Source organism: Lontra canadensis, unplaced genomic scaffold (assembly GCF_010015895.1).
Source record: "Lontra canadensis isolate GAN:19392208 unplaced genomic scaffold, GSC_riverotter_1.0 scaffold24, whole genome shotgun sequence".
In the NCBI taxonomy this organism is placed as follows: domain Eukaryota; kingdom Metazoa; phylum Chordata; class Mammalia; order Carnivora; family Mustelidae; genus Lontra; species Lontra canadensis.
This window is the reverse complement of record NW_022631018.1, coordinates 18421515-18443737: the sequence shown is the minus strand read 5'-3', so window position 1 is coordinate 18443737 and position 22223 is coordinate 18421515. Positions and strand designations below refer to the sequence as shown.

Genomic DNA, 22223 nt, shown 5'->3' with positions numbered 1-22223 from the left:
GGGCCCCCCCCCCCCCCCCCCCCCCGCTTAGCCTCTGGAGCGACGTCCCTCCGCGGAGCAGACTTGTGCAAGTTCCGATTTTGTGCCCCGCTGCTCTGCTGCTCGCCAGGAGCCGGCCCTTACCCCGCGGTCTCGGGAATACCGCGTCAGCTTCACTTCTCCGCACGTCCTACCTTCCAGAAAGTGGTTGATTTTCTCTTCATGGAACTGCTGTTCTTCTCTTCGCCTGTTGAGTTTGTAGGTGCTCAGGACGGTTTGCTAACTAGCTGAACTCCCGGGACCGGAGGCTGTTTGGTTCTCCTACTCGGCCATCTTGCTCCTCCCTGGAACCACGTTTATGAAAGGACTACAGGGTAATGGTCTAAGCAGTACTTACCCGTTATTTAGGTTTGACAAATGGCTTTTGCTTCCTGAAGTCTTTCCCAGGCTAGTGAGCACGCCACTGTCTCTACCAAGCATAGAATTTTTATTAAAAAAAAAAAAAAAAAAAAAAGCCCCCAAACTTACATGCAAGGTATAAACACAAGAAGGGGTGGATAGTCATGAGGTAGGAGCAGGGGAGAGGAAGAGCCGGGATTCCCTTCCCACCCTGGGCCCTGGGGAGGATGGCCAGGCACGTCTGAGACAGTAGCTGTGTCCTTCGAGGAGCACACAGGGCAGGTTCAGTCCGGCATAACCCCGTTAGACAGGAATGCCTCCGAAAGTTCAACGAGCTCGTTTGCTCTCCGTGGGAAACTCACTTAAGATTCAACTTTCCAAACAGCGGACTGCACTGAGCCACTAAATGTGAACTAGTCCACACAGGAGGGAGGGAGCTACGCTGTGTGCCCTCTGACAGGAGAAGCAGATGCCAAGTCCGGGCCCAGCCTCTTTCAGGGAACCCCAGAGAGTGGGTGTTCAGAATGTGCCAGGGAAGGCTGGAGGGGGCCCAAGAGCACAAACAGTACATGTGGAAAAGTCAAGTTCAATACCAGGTCTGCTGTCAAAGACACAAGTGAAATGGGAGCTCGGGAGAGTTCTCTTGCAGGGCCAGTCAGGGGCCCCAGTGTTTGGTCAAACAAAGCCCTGGGGACTACTTCTCGAATGAGTGCTCCCCCCTCACCCCCGGAAAACCCAGACAGTCTGAGGAGGGAGAGGTGTGGTCACAGCACACCCCTGGGGTACAGGAGGAAGCACACAGTAGGGCCCAGGGTGGGGGTGGGCTAGGAACCAATGTGCTGCCTCGCACCCGCCCCCCCCCCACCCCGGGGTGGGGCTCCTGTTGGAAAAGACAAACCAGAAGACTTCCGTGACCCTCTGTGTGGGAAGCATCCAGAACAGCAAACAGCAATTTCAAGGAAATTCCAACAATGTGAAAACACTTGGAAAATGGTTTAATGATGTTTTACAACAGAAACAAACTGTACAGTTACAGTAAGTTTTATATATATATAAAAATTACAGCAGACAAATGCATCTACACAAAATCTACCATTTCATTCTGATTCACTGTCACCTACGCAATCTCGCCCAAGCCTACAGCCCCTGCAGGAGGCCCCAGGAGGGGGAATCATATAAAGGGCACTTTTAAAGAGACAGCACCACTCATATTCCCCACCACCTCCTCAGGCCTCTAGGAGGCACATCAGCTAATTCCCCAAAATGTAAAGTTGCTTGTGTTTTGGGTTTTTGAAATCAAGAAAATGTGTGTTTTCCAGGGGCCCAGATAACAAGGTCCCCCAAACTCCCAAGGTATCAGCAGATTCTTATAAAACATCCCTAGCAGAGGGAACGTGGCTAAGCAGGCACTCTGGGCCAGTGAGGCTATGCGACAGCCACCCAGACTGCAAAGTCATCTAAGGAGAAATGTAAAAGGACTCCCACCCAACTACTCGGAAACTGTCACTGCCTCGTTAAAGCTGCTGGACAATTTTGGAAAGAATCATTTACACCACATCTTAAGTTTCCACAAAAGAGAACTCAAACTCACATTTTAAATTTAAGTACGTAAAACAAAAAGTTTCGGGAGACCAAGGGGCCCGTATGCCTCATGACTCTCCCTTGACAACAGTGGAAAAACACCCCTGAATCAATATTTAAAAAAAAAAAAAAAAAGGAAGAAAAGAAAAAGGTGAGGAGGGGAGTAAAGATGTAAAGACAGAGAAAACATCTTTAGGTAAAACACGATCACTGTTTCTTTAAAACAAAACAAAATCCCAGTTGGGAACAGTAATCAGCAAATATGCAATCCAAATTGAACCTGGTGGAAGTTTATTATGAATATTATGTACACTCAGAACTTTTTCATTTTCTTTTTTATTATGAACACCTAGGCAGTGAAAACTGTTATGTTAATACATACATAGACACACCCAAAACATACAAAAATACTATTATTTCAAACTACTAAGAATAGGACAGTTCAGTTATTTTCATGCTATGACTTTAAGAGCATTACACTGAAACAAACAAGTTAAACGACATTTTTTTTTTTAATATCCCAGAAATATACCAAAATATACATCTAAGCTTTGGAATTACTGAGGTTAGACTAATGCAAGTGCTGGGTAATCGTACTTAATACACAAGTCTAAGGTTCTGCAGGAAATAAATCATCTTTGGTATCTGCATCAGGCTAATATTATTAACATTTGGATTTTGCTTTGGGATAGAGCTTGTATGACCCTAGAACCAAATACCCCCCTCCCCCAATCAACTGAGATTAAAAAGATCCATGTAAAAAGTTCCTTCATTTGCAAGCCCCCCACCCCCCAAGTTAAAAAGTCACAGGCGTCTACCTAGCACAAAGGTCGTGAGCTACGATGCATAGTTGCACAGCGGCGCTGCCAAAGGAAACCAACTACGGCAAGGAGAAGTGAAGAGCTTGGGGATCGTTCTGCGCGTCTTCTCGCAAACAGGGCAGCCCCTTCCAAGCGGCCCCAGTAAAGGAAGAGAGCGAAGGCTCAGAAGGGCACCTTGGCCTCTACTCACTGTCATGACCCCGGAGGTCCGAGCACCCGGCAGAGCAGCCAGTCCTGCACCAGTGTCTTCAGCTTCCCTCCACTCTGGGTGTCCAGCGGCCAGGCCGCTGGGCTCAGCCCCCGCGTGACTGTGGTTTGCTGTCCTCAGCGGTCACCTCAGTACAGCGATGGCATTTTGTCTACTGTTTTGGTAAATCTGAAATGCCAGCTGGTTCCACGGCACATTCACAAGTTGGTCAGAGCCGAAGCTACTGAGCGTGCCACCTCCGCGAACCCCAAAACATGGAAGAGCCCCCTGCTTTCCTGGGGGTCAGAGGCCCCCGCCCGCACTCCCACTCCTCTGGACGCCAGGACACCACAGACTGGATTGATGCTGAAGACTTCCCTTTTCTTTGGTTTTTTTGTTTGTTTTGAGTTTATACAATCATTAAGGAATCTTTGGTTTTGGCTGGAAATTTAAAAAACAAAACAAAACAAAGAAACCACCCTCCCCTGGCTTATAGCAGCAGTATTTAGACCTGGCAAAGCTTTCTTTCCACGTTGGGGGGTGGGAATCGAAGGTTGGGAACTACATTCAAAGAAAAGGTGAAAGGGCTGGGGATGCAGCTTCTAGAGAGCCCACTGGATACAAGATTGTCAAATAATAATATTAATAACAATAAAAACTTAAATATTTGGATTTTTTTTTTTTTTGGTCATGTCAAAGGAAAAAAAGTGAAATGTGTATGCAGCAGTCAGCTTAAAGGAGCCTTTGGTGTCTTCTCCCTTCCACCCAAAGTCCTGAAAATAAGCAGAACCCTGAGGCCGCAGAGAGGAAGGGGATGGCCTCCACCCGACCAGGGACATCTGACACAGGTGGGGCGGGGGCGTGGAGCGCGGGCCAGCCCCCGCCGGCAGGGTGGCCGGGAAAGGAGATGTTAAGAGGCCTGTGAAGACCCCTTGCAACAAAAGGAAATAGAAGATTGCAATTTGCCCTCGGTTTGCAGTAGCTTTTCAGCAGCGACATTCAGAGGCTCGAGGAGGTCCCACCCTAGGCTGCAGGTCCCGTGATGCTATAGGCCAGAGTTCAACGTTACTTAGAGGAGGGAGGGCGGACTTGGCAACTCTGTAGGGTTTAGCGAAAGTTAAAGCAAGTTACTCAACCATGAGTTAGAAATGAGGTATACGACAGCTCGCGGACTGAGGTGGGCAGAACCCCCCACTCACTCACCTAGCCTTTGCTACTAGAGAGGAAGGATCCGGGACTCCAGTCTAATGTGGGAGGGGACGTCTGTTCCCTTGCAGAGGGCGCGCTCCCTCCCAGCGTCTGAGTAATGCACCTATGTCTGCTCCCTGAGGCAGAGGTGAGAAGCTGAAGGAGGTCTGGCCTCTCCCTTTGTCTCAGGGGCACGCGCCACGGATGCTGCCGAGAACCCATGTCCTATGACTGCAAAGTCTTGTGCTCCTTCCTCCCCGCGGCCCCTGCCTGCCCCCACCCCCCACCCCCGGGGTTTGCGGTTTTCAACACACGCAGGCGGGCGTCAGTCCGCTCAACTCTTAGGAAGGTCGGTGCCTGCTGCAGACCCGGGCACCACTGGAACCAGAGACGTGGCACCCCCACGCGCCTACGACCGCAGCCTTTCCTGACAGAACCGCCTACACGTCAGCCTCTGAAAGTGCATTTCCTTTCCTGCTGCATTGTCAGACCCGGAGACACCGGGAGGGCTCGGCAGGAGCATCGTCTCTGCTCTCCTGGGCTCTGTCCTTTCTCACTGTCTCATCCCAAGGAGATTCCAACTTGCAAGTGTCTGGAGGTCTCCTGCTCGCACACAGCACGCTCTCCGCTGTCTGCCTGCAGACTTCGGGGCCGAACGTGAGAGCTCAGTGCTGCTGCGGGGTTAGGAAAGAGCCTTAAAAGCTGCTTTTGTAAGCTCGTGGCCGACTTAAAACAAGGATGAACAGGTCAACAAAGAAAACACAGGGGAACTTTGCAGCAGACCTCAACGTTTTTTTTACGGTAAACTACTTTTGGGGTCTGAACTTTTTGACAGTGTCCTGGGTTTGAACCAGAAGGTGGTGCCAGGTGACAGAGCCCTATGCAGAGCGGGCAGATGCGGGGACACCTTCCCTCCCCCAGCCCGGGGAGGTTCACTTCCAGGCTCAAAGTGGCGCTCCGTCACGCACACCTTGTTTTCCTTAATGTCTGCGTGGCGTGCTCTTGCCTCAGTATCCCGACCACCCACTTACAAACCTATCTAGCGCTTTGAAAAGTCACCCAAGATTAATACCACTTTCATATAATGGCAGAACCACCGGAGTATTAGTAAAGCTTTCATGAAGTTCTGCAACCTGATCATTTCTGGACAGAATATTCAGAGAGGAAGAGATGTCCCACCAAGAGTACACCAAGACAGCGAACTTCGGAACTCTCTAGAACTCATGCATAAAACCATTTTGGAGGGATACAGCTCCCTGGGAGAGTAAAGGAAAGTCTTTTGATTTTCCATGTAATCCTGCTCTTGAAAATGCTTATCCCTTACAAGTGACAGAACAGAGACAGCACATCTAGGTATCAGCTGAACTCAAACAGGCTGTACTGGTTCTATTTGTAAGTGTTAGATAAAGGGAAATAAAAAAATTTCTACCTCCATCTTTCGCCCTCCCCCCAGTTTGCCAGCAATCGTAAGACCATCACGGCCTCGCTGCGCAACTCTCCATCCTCAGAGCGCACGGAGTGAAGTGAAAGCAGTTTTGTTTTCCAAAGCCAGGATAAGCAACAAGACTTCCTTCAGAAAGGGGGTCAGGGAGGAGAGAACAGAGGGGAGAGGAAGAGGAAAGAGACACAGGTGCAACTTTTTCCAAACTTCAGCCTTTGATTCCTGTTCTCTGCCGGTTTTGAAAACCTAAGAATAAACAGTGACATAGCAGTGTCTTTGGTGTCCAAACCAAATCCCACTCAAGTTCCGTGAGACGGATGGTTTATTTAAAAATAACCTTTTCAGAGCTGTAGTCTGTATCTGAATGTGGAGAGCCAAGACGGCCTGTCTGGACAGAAAGGGCTTTTCACTTTCTCCCAAACCAGCATCATTTCTCATTCACATTCGCACCGAGAACAACGCGCTCCTCAACCTCACTGACCTGCGGGTCCCCAAAGGTCACGCCTCAAGTCGCACGTGTGAGGCAAGCAAGCTGGCCTCCAACTGCCTGGTCTGGTTTTACTTCTGTTTGCATTTCTGGTCTAGACAGAATTAGCCTCGGTAGGAAAAGAGGAAATAGAGTTTTAAAATGTTGGGCTACCAGCACAACATTCAATAACGTGACAGAGGGTGACAAAAAGAACCTGTTTTACTTTCATTGTCCTCAATTAGGATGCCCCCACCCTCATCTCTCCTTTCCCAGTCAAATGGCGCCGCCCGTCTCTGCCTCCCCTTCTCACCCCCGCCCCCAGACGGCCGCACACCCATCTTTCGCCTAAGCTCCTGCTACACAGAGAGGTAATGAATCCGCAGGAGAGGATGGCAGGGTCTGGGGGGCAAGGGCAAGGGCGACCACAGGAAGGGATTTCAATGTGTTAGAGGACCCTGAACCTCCAGGACAACCCACGTGTGACCTGCCTGCCACCACCGCACACGGCAGTGCAGGGCTGACCAGAGCGAGGCCAGTGAATCCCAAACCCGTCCCAGGGGTAATTAAGTTTCCTTTGGCAAGACAGGTATAAGGACAAACAAACACACATGAGTAACATTTTCCTTCTAACATAACCAACTTCTCCTCTCCCCACCCAACCCTCCCTAACCCTATAAACTGTAACCTATAAACAGGACCCAAGTACATACAGCATTGTTCGTGTTTATCGATCATAACATCAGTTCAACTAAATGCTACAGCTAGAATTATTTCCACTATTTATAAAGTTTTCTTCTTTTTTACTTATTTGGTTTTTAGATTAAAACCAGGTCCGCGACAATGCTAAGCTACACTGAGGTATTTTATGAAGGTGCCAGAAGCTAGCTGTTACCCACCAGCATTACCCTCGCAGATTAAGGTATCACCACTCAAAAAGAAAAGGGAGAGAAGGAAGAGGGAAAGGAGCTCCGGGTCACAGACCAGAGTTAAGAGTCACTCAAGTTACTGCTCTGAGAGAAGAGGCCGCTAGAGAGCAAAGAGCCCAGAACTTCCGGAACTCCGTGCTGCACCGACACGGACGGTCGGAAGAAAGCAACCACTCACGAACCATACGGAAATCTGGCTGTAAACGGGACAAATCTGAGGAGAAAACACATTCTCCGCCCTCCTCATGAAATCCTTCAAAGATCCTACTGGAAATCTCAGGGGTGTCCCATTTCATCTCTTTGGATTAAGAAAAGAATGAGGCAGAACAGGATTAGAATCAGCTCTCCACGGTCGAAGCAGTCTAGTTACCCTAGTCCCGTGCAAGCTCACATCTGTGCTGTGTCCGCCACCACGCGAGCCTGCCTCATGGCGGCCCTTCCTGTCCTTAAATAGCGGCAAAAGATTCCTTTTCCTTCTCAAAAATGAAGGTAAATGCTAAGAAAGATTTACCATTTTAAAGTGTTGTCGTCAAAATGTTCTAAGCCAGAAAATGACTTCAGAACGGCCAGGGCTGTGACGACACGAACAATGTCACACACACACACACAAATGCACTCACAACGGTTCTGAGCAGAGTAATCCATCAGTTCTTGCCCATCTGAGTAACTAACGAACTTTAAATTTCAGGACTTTAGTCATTTTCTCCGTTAGCACTGATGGTCTCTCAACATTTTCAGCTCCAATAGTCATGGTTTGAGGAATAAATAACGCTTTAAAGTCATCAATTTAAATGCTGCTTTAATGAAAAAGTGGCCAGCGTCTCATACTAAACTGTTGAGGCTCTTCTTTAACGGAGGGTTCTCAAGCTGCAGACTGACCTGCGGGGCGCCCCTAAGGGGTCTGAGCCCCAAGGGTGCGGCCGGCAGGAGGCCAGGTGGGTGCGCCTCCCCGTCACCGCCTGCCCCCGGCTGTGGTGCCCGTAGACTTCTCCGCACCAGCACTTCTCCCTTTTCTTCCTCTCAAGGGGTTTTGTTCCCCCCCCGCCCCCCCTCGGAAGAAAGTTTTGTGACGATGACAAGGGATGGGAACAACTTTAGACTATGAACTACAAAGAGTTTCTTCTGTGAGCCAGGTGTTTGTGACACACTAATTCTATGCTTACTATCAGGATTTATAACTTTAAACATCTGCAGTGATTTCCTGTATTTGCAAATGTATCCAGCTTTCCCAGCAATTTAAATAGGAAATTTAATGTTAAAGATTGGGCTGACCTTAAGTATCACATCAAGCAATGTCTGTGCTTCTGGGTAATATAGACTAGGGTTCCCCCACCTTCCCATTTACATGAGGGAGAACAGGACAAAATAATATAAAAAAGAGGTATAATTGTGCTTTTTTCCCCCAAGAATGAACGAACTATGTAGAACAAAACAGCATGATAATCTCACTAAAAATCTTTTAATTCTGACCTTATTTTCCCTTAAAAAAAACCTTAATTTCTAATAGTGCCACCATGAAGTACAGATAGGTATGGTCCTACACAAAATGAAAGTTGGATTACTTTGGTTCCATTTCTTGAGTAATAAGTTGAGTAAATTGGGATGGTACTGGTCGTTCTTATCAAATAAATGGAAGTGTGTACTGCATCAGGTCATGGAGATGAACATTTTTTTAATTCTAAAAAGCTGCCTATGTAATTTCAGAAACGTTTAAACTAATATAGCACTCCACTTATTTCTTAAATTAGGAACAATAATATTGTTCCTACAAAAAGCCCTTTTCTCGGTCTTTCTGCTCTATCCTTCAGATTCACACAGGGTATAAAGTTCATGAGCAAACTGTCTGCTTGTGGTAAGCAGGCTTCAGTTACAGTCACCGCTCCCTAGGGAGCACCCATTACCATGGGCAAATACAGTATCACTATAAATGCATTCAGAATTAGTCTTTGGCTTAATATGTATTCACCAAATTCAGGGATGAAATAAAATTTGCATAATCATCAGGGGGGATAAAATTAGAATGTACAATGAGTTAAGGATGACCTATCTGGCCCATCCGCTGAGAAATGGAGAAACTACCAAACACCTCTTTTTGATCAAATGGCCCCCTTAATTTCTAGACTGTCCCATATAAGGGGGTTAAAAGTCAAGTCTGAGTACCTTCGCTTAGGAGAGTCATTCAAAGCAAAAAGCATTTCTTGAGATGATAAATATAAAGTAAAAAAGGACTAAAGGTTGGGTCGCGAAGCAGTATGATCAGGAGCCTGCCTAGGGGTGCTGATGGGGAGGCGATGTTAGCTAAACACCTGTCAACAAAGTGTTAGTGTTCCACGTGTACATGTGCAGATGTGCCTTTCATTTTACAACCTGTCTTTAAGGAAAAAAATGAGAAAAATTTTAAAAGTTACCTTTGTCTAAGGATTTATTTCTTTTAAACACAGATTTTTACTCTGGTTTAAGATTTATCCTCAAGTGATTTGCACACACCGAAAGGCAGAATCCCCCTATCCCAGGATGACCAGGGAACACACACAGGGCAGGGAACAGAAGGCCATTGTACTGACATTTAAAGCTTAATATCTTTGAAAATATTGAAATCCATTGGCGAATCTTACCTGGGAGAGGGAGCATCTTTTGAATCACACAGGAAAACAAACAAGCAAGACAGCCTTTCCTTGCCCTTCCTTTTCACCCGCTGGGGGTGAGTCCCCGAGGACTCCACACTTCCTTTGGTAGCCGTTTTGGGAAATTAATGCTGGAGCCTCTAATCCAGGACGGTGGGCATCAGCATTTCCCTCCCTGAATCCGTCCTAACTTACCACCCCCAGGGGAGGGATCGCTCCAACGGGCAGCCAGAGTCTCACTGAGAGCCCTAAACCATTTGCACAGACTAAAGTCAGAGATGTCAAGTCAGAATAAAAGAGTAAACGTAACTACATCAGAGAAATAGCAAGATGGAGAGGAGAGAAACTAGTAACTGACACTGCCCTTCTATTTACACACCGAACTAAATAAACTAGTTAAAATCAAGTTAATGTCTGCCCAGAGGATATTACGATTTACCAACATAAATGATTAAAACAAGCAGCAACTTTTATATAAAATTAATAAAGACAAATGAGAAAAGAAATTGTCAGTAGCATCTATCTCCTCAATGTGTCTGAAATGCACGTTATAAACTAGTCCATTAGTACAGCAGCTTGCTAAAAATTGACTTTGGTTCAAGCTTCGTTAAAAACAACAACATAAAAGACAAAACAACACACACCACACATTAAAAAGGTGGATGGACATTTGTTAGTTTCCCTGCTTGCAGTTCACGGATTTTGGAGGGATTTTAGGGAAGGTGAACGGTGAGAAGAGGAAATTTAGGTTGATAATTAAATACTCTGAAATAAAACAGGAAGACAGAAGCAACAAAAGAAAGACTAACAAAGGGACTACAAATGTTTCGGCCTTTTACTGTTAAGGTGCCTGTCTCCCACCTGGACGACCACGAAGAAACACACACACCGTGTCCCTGTCACCGCCTTTCCCGATGCCTCCCTGTCACCGCCTTTCCCGATGCCACGAAGAGACAGATACACAGACCCCAGGCTCCCTCGGGGACACAAGCAGAACACTCAGAACACAGATGACCTGCACACCCTCTCTGAGACCCCAGCTCGAAAGCGGGGGCGCAAGTGCAGTCTCAGGCCACCGGAGACATAAGCGAGCACCCAAGGACAGCACACGGGAACCGTGACCTCCAACACGAAGGGGAGCTCAGATGAGCCCCAGTGCAGCCATCGGTCTTCCGGGAACTGTTCGGGTACACATACTGTCCTCACAGCATGCGGACAGGAAGGGGAATTGAATGTCCAAGTTACCCTCATTCCTCTGCATCGACTTCCATCAACTCCTCCTTTCCACGGGCTCGTTTACATAGTCTAGAACTCCCTGCCAACAATGCAAGCTAATCACTTTCCCCGTCGCAGAGCCGGACGTGGACCGCCCTCTGACCCGCCTAGCTGGAGCACAGCTGGAGCATCACCAACAAACCAAGGAGACACTTGAGGTGTGTGCAAAGTTCCTGCTCAGAGTCCTTCAAAGGTTCTTAAGACCCCATGCCCAGCCAGCGGTGCGCTCTCCAGCCGGGGAAGCAAGGAGAGACTCGGGTCAGAGGAATGTACGCGCCGTCCCGTGAAAGAGAGGTCTGTGGCCAGAGGGAAAGGGGGGAGCCTCAGACTCTTCTCATCACTCCTCTTTGGGGTACAGAACTGATGGCAGGCGTCTAGTGGCTTCCTTCGGAAAACAGAGGAAGGGCAGTTTCCCAATCTCAATCAGTCCGCTCTTTGCCAAGTCAGTGAAAGGAAGTTTGGATGAAAAACTTCCACAAAATGGAAACACACAAACCAACACACCAACAGTAGGAGCATTTTTCAGGATATAAGAAATCAGGAGAACCACCCAGTCAGGGGTCTGCAGTAGTCTTTGCGCTTTGGGCCCAGATCCTGCCCTGCCACGCACGGCCGTCCCCACGGGAAGTCGCGGAAGCAGCACCGGTGCACGCAGGACCTGGGCCTCAGGGTCATTCAGTGATCTGGGGTGAGTGAGAGCTACAGTTCAGCAGGAATTCCTTCCTACACAAAAGTGCTCCAAAGGCACCACCTGACGGGGGGAGGGGCGTGTGTGGAGTGGGCGTGTTTGCACACACTGCCTTCAGCTTCTGCACCAAGCCTCTTGCATAAGTGGCAAAAGAAAATAATTTTCTAGCACCTCTGTAAGAGTCATCAAGGATAAGGAAACCAGCAAGAACATTCCCCGCAGTTAAGAACGTAAGTCTCCCCTTACCCCCAAACCCTCCCTCCCCACAGTGTGGGAGCTCACTGAAATAGGATCCAGGAGCAAGAGATAAACATGTCCAAACTATATATATATATAAAAAACAATAACAACAACAACAATAATAATAGAGATACAGTAATACAGGCCTGCCTAAATTGTACCAGTTAAGAAAGGAACCCCCAACACAATTGATACGATTATAAACACCTTGTTATGACTTAATGGCCTGTACAACAGACCCATAAAAATGATTTTTTTTTTTTTTTTAAGAAAAAAAGAAATTTAGACAAACAAGAAATCCCCTTCCTATATTGGAATTGGTAACCCACCTTAACTTGTCATCATGACTGCTGGAAATGATAAGTAGTCCTTTCACTTCTTTCTTTGTTTTTGATTTTTTGTTTCTGGTTTTGTTTTTTTTTGTGTTTTTTTTTGTTTTGTTTTGTTTTGTTTTTTTTTAACTTTTTGGTTAGAAAGTTCTCCAATCCATGAAGCAATCCTGAAAAGACAGTGTTTTATTACAAAATTAGGCAAATGTTGTCCTTTCTCCATCCTTTTTTTCTGGTATGCGTTTTTCTCCTCCTCTCCCTTCTTTCCCTTGCTGCTGAAACATGGCAAGAGGAAGCCAATCACATTTTTCAGTCTCAGCCTGGCCGGCAGCCCATCGTGCCACGAGTGGACAAGGCTGGTGGCAGCCCCGTGCCGCCCAGCCGGCTCACTGTGCCTTGGAGGCGGTGGTGGTGGTGGCGGCGGCCCCGCTGGCGGAGGCCACTGTGAAGAGAGAGTTCTGGATGGACTCGGCGGAGGTGGAGGTGGCGTGAAGGCTGGCTACAGGTCCAGAGTTCCCTGCAGAGGCTGCGGCGGCAGAGACCAAGCTCACGGGGTTGCTGGTGAGCAGAGAGAGGTTCTGAGGGTTCAGGAACAGGGGGGCAGTCACGATGTTGGGGGCTCCGCCTGCATTGGCAAAGACCAGGTTCCCAGTGGCATCCAGTGATGTTATTGGAAGGGAGCCACCAGAGGCAAGAGCTACAGACAAAACCCCCACAGACAGGCAGAAAGGAGAACATTAACACCATTCCAGAGAAGCCAAGTAACACATCAAATGTAGTCTTCCCACAACCTAGGTGGAAAAGGGCAACCCTTAACTGACTTTTTATCTTAATCCCAGCGGTCTCCTGCCACCAACTGAAGCGCATCTGTAATTCTGGAGGAGCCTGAACTGCCGTATTCGAACAAACGGGCGCAAGCAGCACAGTTGGGGGGCGGTGAGGGCAGGAACGAGCAAAGCCGAGCTACCCGGCCGTCTCGGGGCCTCAACTTCCTAGAGGACCTCACCCTCCGAGGAGTATTAATATTAAGTCTGATAATTTCGTCTTTAATGAAGAGTGCTGATTTTACACTTTGATTCAAAAGACAAACTAGGTACAGTGACTGGGGCATTAAAATGTAATTCGCTTTTAGCCAACTGGCATTATTCATAAATCTGAGCGCTTCAAGAAAAAAAAAAAGATGAAAACCATCTTTCCAAATGACTTTAGTGCTAAAATCATAATCTATAACCAAATAAAGTGTAAGGTGCAGTTAGTGCTTCCCTTGCCGAGGCATCACACCTGACTCCCAGGACTTGTACGGAGGAGGAGGAGGACGACGACGTAGAGAGGGAGGGACATGGACAGCACAGACGGGGGTGGCCTAAGGGGCTCACTAAGGTTAGGACTTGCTCTCACAAGGGAGAGTCTGCGACGCTGTCACTTCTGTCCCCACAGAAGGTATCACCGGACTTCTAAATAATTGGGCACTCTCATTTAATACCTTCTTCTGCTATCTGACAACCCCTCCACGGTCCTCCCACCCATATAACCACATTTTCACAGGAAGATCTGAGGAGTTTTCTAATGGCACTAAAAATCCGGTTCATTTCTTACAGAATACATAAAGCAAGCTAGGGGGACTGAAGGGAAGGTCTCTGACTCCGGACATGGCATACAAAGAGCAAGATTAGGGGCACCTCGGTGGCTCAGTGGGTTAAGCCTCTGCCTTCGGCTCAGATCATGGTCTCAGGGTCTTGGGATCGAGCCCTGCATCGGGCTCTCTGGTTGGCAGGGAACCTGCATCTCCCACCCCCCCACCTGCCTCTCTGCCTACTTGTGATCTCTGTCAAATAAATTAATAAAATCTTTTAAAAAAAAACACAAAAAAACAAAAAAAAACAAAGAGCAAGATTAACAAGACTTGGCGTAGCCTGACGTTTTCTGAGGTTCTAGGCTTCGGGTCATGGAACAGTTGCAGAGCTTCCCAGAAAGTACTCGTTCTAATAATCTCAGCTGGGCCCTGCAGAAGGCATTGGCCTTTGTGGCATCACTAGAGCCCAGCGGTACACCCTCACGCAAGAGGAAAAGTGATTTACCACAAATCTTATGCCAGAAAGAAATCCTCGTATCAAAAAGTTTACAGCCCTAACCACCAATTTCATGCATGATTTAGTCAATGAGAAAGCCAATACAACGCAAGGTCATTGTCACGTAACGATTTAGAAGAGAAACGGACTTGGCCAGTCACCTGAGTGAGCAAATTAATAACTCAGGTGGATCGGGTGGACATCCATTTCCTGAGAACGCTTCAGAGCCAGAAAGGTGGAATGAGTGTCTTAGTGTCAGGGAAGGTGGCTTCCGGACCCCACCCAAGGGCAGGGACTGGTTGCCCCAAGACAAAGACGTGACCAGAGGGTTGGAACTTGCAGTCCCACCCCCAGCCTCACGGGATGGGAGAGGGGACGGAGCCTGACTCCGCCAAGGGCCAGGGACTTCGTCGATCATGACTGTCATGAAGCCTCTGTTAAAACCCAAGAGGACAGCTTTGGGTCTTTTTTGGAGAGCCTCCCCTCTGGGAGAACCAGGAAACTTCTACCCGCCACCGAGCCAGGCTCCAAGCTCCCCCCGGACAGAGATTCCTCCGGTTGGGACCCCACCCGCCGTGCCTTCCCCTCTGGCTGCGGACCTGCCCCTTCCTCGTGCCCTTTCACAAGCCGCTGAGCGTAAGCAAGGGCTTCCCCGAGCTCTCCGAGCCAAGCACGAGACGCAGCCTAAGGAGACTGCTGGGCCCTTGGATCTGTGACTGGTCAGAAGGCCGCGGGAAGCGCCTGGGCCTGCGACTGCTGTCTGAAGGGGAAACGGGAGCAGTGTCGTAGGACTGAACCCGGAACCGGGGGAGCTGGGCGCTGCCTCTAAGGAGACGGTATCAGAGTCCACCTGAACTCTCAGACACCTTGCTGGTATGCGACAGCTGCTTGCTGCTGGGGGTGGGGAGGGCACGCTGGCTGGAACTGGGTCTAGGAACCCTAGGGAGTAAACTAGGTCACGTCTTAGATGTGTCTGTCACTCCCACTCACTACCGCAGACTGCAGACCCCATTCGTGAAACACTCGTCGGACTTGAGGTTGGCTAACAGCTTCTGTTTGGCCCCAGGAACTCTCATTTAAGTACAAGACATTTGAATTTTAAGAAAAAAATTCTCTGATTAACACACTGATGTCTCAAATTGTCTTCCTGAAGCACATAACAGCATCTTCAGACACAAAGCTCCGAAGCCAAATAAGGGAAACCCTCCCCGTCTGGAAGGAGCGGCTTTCACCTGGACAGCACACTGAGGCCAAACACGACCCGCTGGCCTTGGACCAGAGACCGTCCAAGGGCATGCATGTGCTGTGCCGACGGGACGGACAAAAGGCAGAACCTAATGGAAAGTGCGCCCGGAGTCCGCATAATGTGCTTCAAGGTTAATTCATTCCGGGACCTTCTCATACAGCCGCTCTTAGGGGTGCGGCGGGGACTGGAGAATGTCTCTCGGTCAAGTTTGCCTGGGATGTGTCTTGGTTGTCTACTTAGGTAAATCTGTCAGGGGGAAATTCTGCCTCCACGTCTGCTCACCTAAGAAGATAAATAGCAACACAGAGTCCTCGTTTTTTATAACACTTCAAACTAAGCACATTTCCTGTTCTTACACACGAACCCCTATACCGCTTGCAGAAAAAAGCTCTTCCACAAGGACGTTTTCTTGGCCGCGGGGTTAATCGGCATCACCAACCCAACTCTCCCCACCACCTTCGCCTGAGCAAAGCAAACTTCCCTGGTTAACAAGAAAGCAAGCGAAAGAAGTGAGGGGGAGGTTCCACTGACCTTGAATGGTCGCCAGTGTGCTGTTGCTCATGAGGGCTGGGCTGAGGGCGCCGCCCAGGGTCCCTGGGTTGAGGCTGAGTAAGGCACCTCTGCAAGGCCAAAAGAGGGGTCGCTCGTTACAAGGCGCGGCTGTCGGGCTGAGCTCACACGCCGGAAAGGACAAGGGAAGGGGAAAACGGTTGGGGAGGTCAAGGACGTCTCTGTCACCCTCCTTGCGGGAACAGGGCTTGCCTCGTGCTTTCCCGGCTGCTCCCGGCACGCAGCAAAATAAGGACATGATCCCCCCAGAACCCAAAACCCGCGGTTCTGGTGACTCTTCTTTCAATGACTGCTCTCTCCCCTTTTCCAGAACAAAACACAAGAATGCCAGAGAAAGGAACACATTTACAAGGGATCCTTCCACGCTGGATAATAAACCGGGATCTTGCTGCTCTGGCGTCTGGGTCTGAGCATCAGCCGGCGGACCGCCAAGAGCGCCCACACCCGCACCGAGTCCTGGCTCCCCCTCCCCCACCCCGGCCCCACGGCGCGGCGGGTCCGCGTCCTCGCGAGGAAGCCACGGCACGGCCGCGCCCCGCGCCCCGCGCCCCGCGCCTCAGCACAACGGCCCGTTCCCAAGCGCCCACGGCTTTAAGGAGAGTCTGGGGGGCCCTCAAGGAGGGGTGGTGTCTCCCCAAAAGCGACCGCAGGGAGGGCCCCCAGCGGCTGCCAGACGCGACCGAGGCGGGCGCTGCTTACCCAGCTGCGAACTGCGAGGGCGCCATGAGGCCCGGGCTCAGGCCGGCGGCGGCGGCCATGGCGGCGAGGCTGGCGTTGGCCGGCAGCGGGGCGGCCCCCTGGAGGGCGGCGGCCGCCGCCGTCTGCAGCCCGGACGCGGTCACCATCACCTGGCTGGTCCCGAGGGGCGAGGACAACGTGGAGGTGGTCTGCGTCGTGCTGGTCTCGCTGGCGCTGGACGCCTCGGAGGTGGAGGCCGAGGCCGACGGGGAGGGACTCAGCGAGGGGGAGGTGACGGCGGCGGCGGCGGCGGGCGGCGCCGTGGAGATGACGGTGGCGGTGCTGCTGGGCGCGCTGTCCGTGCTGCCTGCGGGCGGAGGCAGAGAACGTGACCCTCCGCGGGCTCGCCGCGGCCTGCGTTCAGCCGCGCTCCTGACCCCACGGCGACTGGTCACCAGCCGCCCAGTGACCTCTCGCTGGGGTGTCTCTGTCACCCCGTTGGCGATTCTGTGGAAACTAACATTTGAGAACCCAAACCACGATCCCTGCTTTAGGAGGCAAGAGCGACACAGCCGCCACGCGAGCGGCACAGAACAGTCTTCTAGGTCGAAAAATCAAAGAATCCCAACCGGCCAGTGGGGGGCGGAACCGGTCTGGGGAGGAAACACACACGCAAGAGAGTCCTTGCTTCTGAGAAGCGGTTTCCATCAGAAACTGCAGTGGCCTCTCTAGAAAAATCAGAACAAAACAGTGAAGGCGAGAACTAAAACTTGGGTATTCTGAAGTTCAGGGTCAACAATGACATCTGCGGAACAGTAGGGAACAGCTGCGGCCGCGTCTAGATACCTTCTTCGCGCTGAAATATTTAAGGAGCTGTTCTGTAATGAAAATCAGGTCTCACGAAGCCTGTCGGAAACATGTTCTTATTCATGGAAACAGTAACATGCAAGGATATTATGAATCTCATAAAAGAATGAAAAATGAACATTTTTTCATGTGTCTGATAGCCATTTGTATGTCTTCATTGGAGAAGTGTCTGTTCATGCCTTCTGCCCATTTTTTTATACGATTGTCTGTTTTGTGTGTGTTGAATTTGAGGAGTTCATCATCACTAGCCATCAGGGAGATTCAGATTAAAACCACATTGAGATACCACCTTACACCAGTCAGGATGGCCAAAATTAGCAAGACAGGAAACAGCATGTGTTGGAGGGGATCTGGAGAAAGGGGAACCCTCTTCCACTGTTGGTGGGAATGCAAGTTGGTGCAGCCACTTCGGAAAACTGTGTGGAGATTCCTCAAGAAATTAAAAATAGAGCTTCCCTATGACCCTGCAATTGCACTACTGAGTATTTACCCCAAAGACACAGATAGAGTGAAAAGAAGGGCCATCTGTACCCCAATGTTTATAGCAGCAATGGCCACGGTCGCCAAACTGTGGAAAGAACCAAGACGCCCTTCAACGGACGAATGGATAAGGAAGATGTGGTCCATATACACTATGGAGTATTACTCAGCCATCAGAAAGGATGAATACCCAACTTTTGTAGCAACATGGACAGGACTGGAAGAGATTATGCTGAGTGAAATAAGTCAAGCAGAGAGAGTCAATTATCATATGGTTTCACTTATTTGTGGAGCATAACAAATAGCATGGAGGACCAGGGGAGTTAGAGAGGAGAAGGGAGTTGAGGGAAATTGGAAGGGGAGGTGAACCATGAGAGACTATGGACTCTGAAAAACAATCTGAGGGTTTTGAAGGGGTGGGGGGTGGGAGGTTGGGGGAGCCAGGTGGTGGGTATTAGAGAGGGCACAGATTGCACGGAGCACTGGGTGCGGTGCAAAAACAATGAATTTACACTGAAAAGAAATTTAAAAATTTAAAAAAATAATAAAAAAAAATAATTTAAACCTGAAAAAAAAAATGAATGAAAAATGAAGCTCAAGGAAACTGTTATTTGAGAGACCATTACAAAAAGAATCAAGATGCCCAAACTTCTTTTTGTTGTAAGGAGAACAACAAACATTTGTATAGAAACAACTAACTGACATTATAAATATCAGTGCTGAAAACTAACACATTCACTGGAATTAATGTTCAAGATCAATGTTGTCCAACAGAAACTTAAATAATAATTACGTAATTTAAAATTTTCTAGTGGTCCTACTGAAAATATTAAAAAGGAATAGGTTAAACTATTTCCACAATATTATCATTTTAACATTAAATCAGTCTCAAAAAAGTATTTTTTTATACTAAGTCTTTGAAAATAGTGTGTGATTTACACTTAATAGCACATTTCAATTAGAACTAGCCCCATTACATGTGCTTAAAAACCACAGGTGGCTAGTGCCTGCCACGCTGGCCAACAGAGGTCTCAAATATGTCTAGAAGTTAAGCCTGTGGAGTCACAGAGGCAAGTGTTAGGAAAAGAATATAGTCTCTCTGCCCAAAGCAGAAATGACTCATAAGGTAGTCATAGGATAGAAAACCTTCCATAAAGCAGATGCCAGCCGTCCCCAGTGAGCTGTAATTCTGATGCTATTTACAGAAGGCACTATAGAAGAGGCCTTCTCTGTCTCTCAGTAAATGCCACATACTCACAAACGCGGGCTGCCTACACCAGCTGGAACCTAATTCACTGAAGCTCACTACGTTCTAGGGTCTCCCCAACCATATAAATGTATAAAGCAGAACCCCAGTGGTATTTTCTCATGACAGAGAGCTCAAGAAGACAAAAAGCACCTATAAATTTTCAGCGTAGTATTTCTGTGAGGTATAAAAGACTTGATACAGTATAGAAGAACTAGACCAATCAAAATAAATATTTCAAACCCATAAATACATTGAAACAAAGACCTTATGTAAAAGATAACTTTTTTGGTGATAAAATCTATCACTAAGCTAAAGAAGACTCTCTCTCTTAAAAAATTCAGTTCTGTCCTCCTAAAATCTATTTTTGAGCCTTGTGGTCTATACTAAGAACATCCAGAATTCGACTCTCCTCATTTTAGCTCTAAGGAAGTGTTTCATTCACACGGCATGGAGCTGGGAGGAAATCAGACATCATCTGTTTCGGTACTGAGTCCGCTCTTCTGGCCCCCACACTGCTGCACAGAAGTGTTACGTGGTCTCAGTGAATCCCATAAACACCTCTTTCTTACTGCTAATCAAAAAGGGACCATGTATTCCTTTTCCCCCCCTTCTCAAAAATAGATAAAATTGCCTCTTTATTGCTGTTTTCACTAAATACAGCTACACCTATATCATTAATTAGGCTCCGTTACTGTTTCTGTTTCAGTTCTAAATCTACCTGATCACTCTCTCCCTCTGAGCCCCTGATGTTGTGCTGGGTCCTATGTTGGGCAGGTTCACACTCTTCCACTTTTGACACCTGGAAGAACTGCCCCTGTTCTATCTAGAAAGGCAAATGTCTTTTCTCATTTATCTTTGTACTACTAGGAAATTTCAATGAACTTTCAATCTTTTCTTGCTTAATTTCTCACCTTATCTACCCTGATCTACGCTTATCTATGGGCACTACTTCCCTTTCCAAGTGCTGAAACTGTCAATTTCCATAAGACTCCTTATCTTGAGGTCAAAAACTTAAAATAGGATTTTTTTTCCACTCTCCATTTCCACTTTCAGACAGACCATTCAGCATCACTCTCTTTAAATCCCCTATGTATATAAAGAAGGTCCCAGTCATCCTCAGCAGTAAAGTTAACCTGGGCTAGAAGATGACTCCAGAAACCATTCCCTGGTGTTTTTTTCCGGTTGTCATCCTTGAACCACATTCCAGGTGTTTTCAATAAGAGTATGTCATGTGAGGGGCGCCTGCGTGGCTCAGTGGGTTAAAGCCTCTGCTTCGGCTCAGGTCATGATCTCAGGGTCCTGGGATCAGGCCCCGAATCGGGCTCTCTGCTCAGCAGGGAGCCTGCTTCCCCCTCTCTCTCTGCCTGCCTCTCTGCCTACTTGTGATCTGTCAAATAAATAAATAAAATCTTAAAAAAAAAAAAAAAGAATATGTCATGTGAGCACTTGTAATTTTCAAATAAATTCTCCTAACTAGTGAATCACATTTGATTTTTTTAATTGGATTTCATTTTATTTTGAAGATTGATTTATTTGAGAGAGAGAGAGTGTGTACAAGCAGAGGGAGTGGCAGGCAGAGAGGGAGAAGCAGACTCCCCGATGAGTAGGAAGCCCAGCGAGGATCTTGATCCCAGGATGTTGGGATCATGACCTGAGCTGAAGGCAGACACCCAACTGACTGAGTGCCCCAGGTGCCCTAGTGAATCACATTTTAATCAACATTTTATGACCTTATATTCTTGGCAACACAGTTACTTGGGCTACTTTGACCAGAGAACTGATGTTTGCTCAGCTTCAATGTCCTCAACAAAATAAGATGCCATCACCCACCTAGAAGGTCAGTGGGAAGTTACGTGCAAGGATATATAGCATTAGGCACATCCTCTCACTTCCTGCCTCATCTTTGTTTTTTTAGAAAATACATTTTTGAGATATAATTTAAATGTAAGATTCAATGGTTTCTAATATATTTACAAAGTTGTACAATTACCACCCACTGCACCCGGTTTATGACCAGATCGCCTGTGGCTCCGTAGTCACACCCCTCTCCCACCCACAGCCCTCCTCCTCATCATCTGCTTTTCTCTCTACAGATTTACCTCTTCAGGACACTTGACGTAAATGGACTTGTATGATTTGTGATCATTTTCATCTGGCTTCTGTCAGCACACTGTTTTCAAGGTTCATCCATGTTGTAGTGCAAATCAGTACCTCCTTTTTCTGGCTGGAAAGTACTCCAGTGCATGGTTAGAACAGACCACATCGTGTTGAGGGATTCACCAACTGACGGGCACTGGCTTGTTCCTGGTATTTGGTTATTACGAAGAATGCTGCTAGGCTCATCTGTACCAAGGTTTTTGTGTGGCCATGCTTTCATTTCTCTTGTGGACTTACTGGGCCAAACGATAAGTTTACGTTTAACTTTTAAAGACACCGCCCAAGTGTTTTCCAAAATGGCTACATCACACTTCACACTACCCCAGCGATGCAGGACGGTTCCCGGCCAGCAATGATTATTTTTGGTCTTTTTGGTGACAGCAATTATACAGTGAGTATGAAATCTTATCTATGGTTTTAATTTGCAATTCTCTCATGAGTTACAAGGCTGAGCATCTTTTTAAGGTGCTTGTTAGTCATTTCCTTATGTTCTTTGGCATTATATATATATTAGAATCTTTTGCCCTTTAAAAAATGCCCCCCCCAAAAAATCTTTTGCTCTTATTTATATTTTTACTACTTAACTGTAAGTTATTTACATGCTCTAGACACAGTTCCTTTATCAGATATATGATTTACAATGTTTTCTCCAAGGCTGTGGGTGTCTTTTCATTTTCTTAAAATGTTTCCTGAAGATTCTGCTTTTGATAAATTCCAATTTATCATTTTTTTTTCCTTCTATAGATTTGTGTTTGGTGGT

At 47.8% G+C, this 22223-nt stretch overlaps 1 protein-coding gene across 4 annotated transcripts in view; it reads right to left on the bottom strand.

Moving 5' to 3' along the window:
• Nucleotides 1–12397: 12397 nt before the first annotated feature.
• POU2F1 (POU class 2 homeobox 1) overlaps nt 12398–22223 on the bottom strand; it is a 173218-nt gene continuing 163392 nt past the window's right edge. For all 4 annotated transcript variants that reach the window (XM_032862962.1, XM_032862964.1, XM_032862965.1 and 1 more), the window contains 3 exons: nt 16732–17077; nt 15994–16082; nt 12398–12844 (listed from right to left, as the gene is read on the bottom strand). In XM_032862962.1, coding sequence (XP_032718853.1) covers nt 12534–12844; nt 15994–16082; nt 16732–17077 — 746 coding nt within the window. In that variant the 3' untranslated portion in view covers nt 12398–12533. The remainder of the gene's footprint in view (nt 12845–15993; nt 16083–16731; nt 17078–22223) is intronic.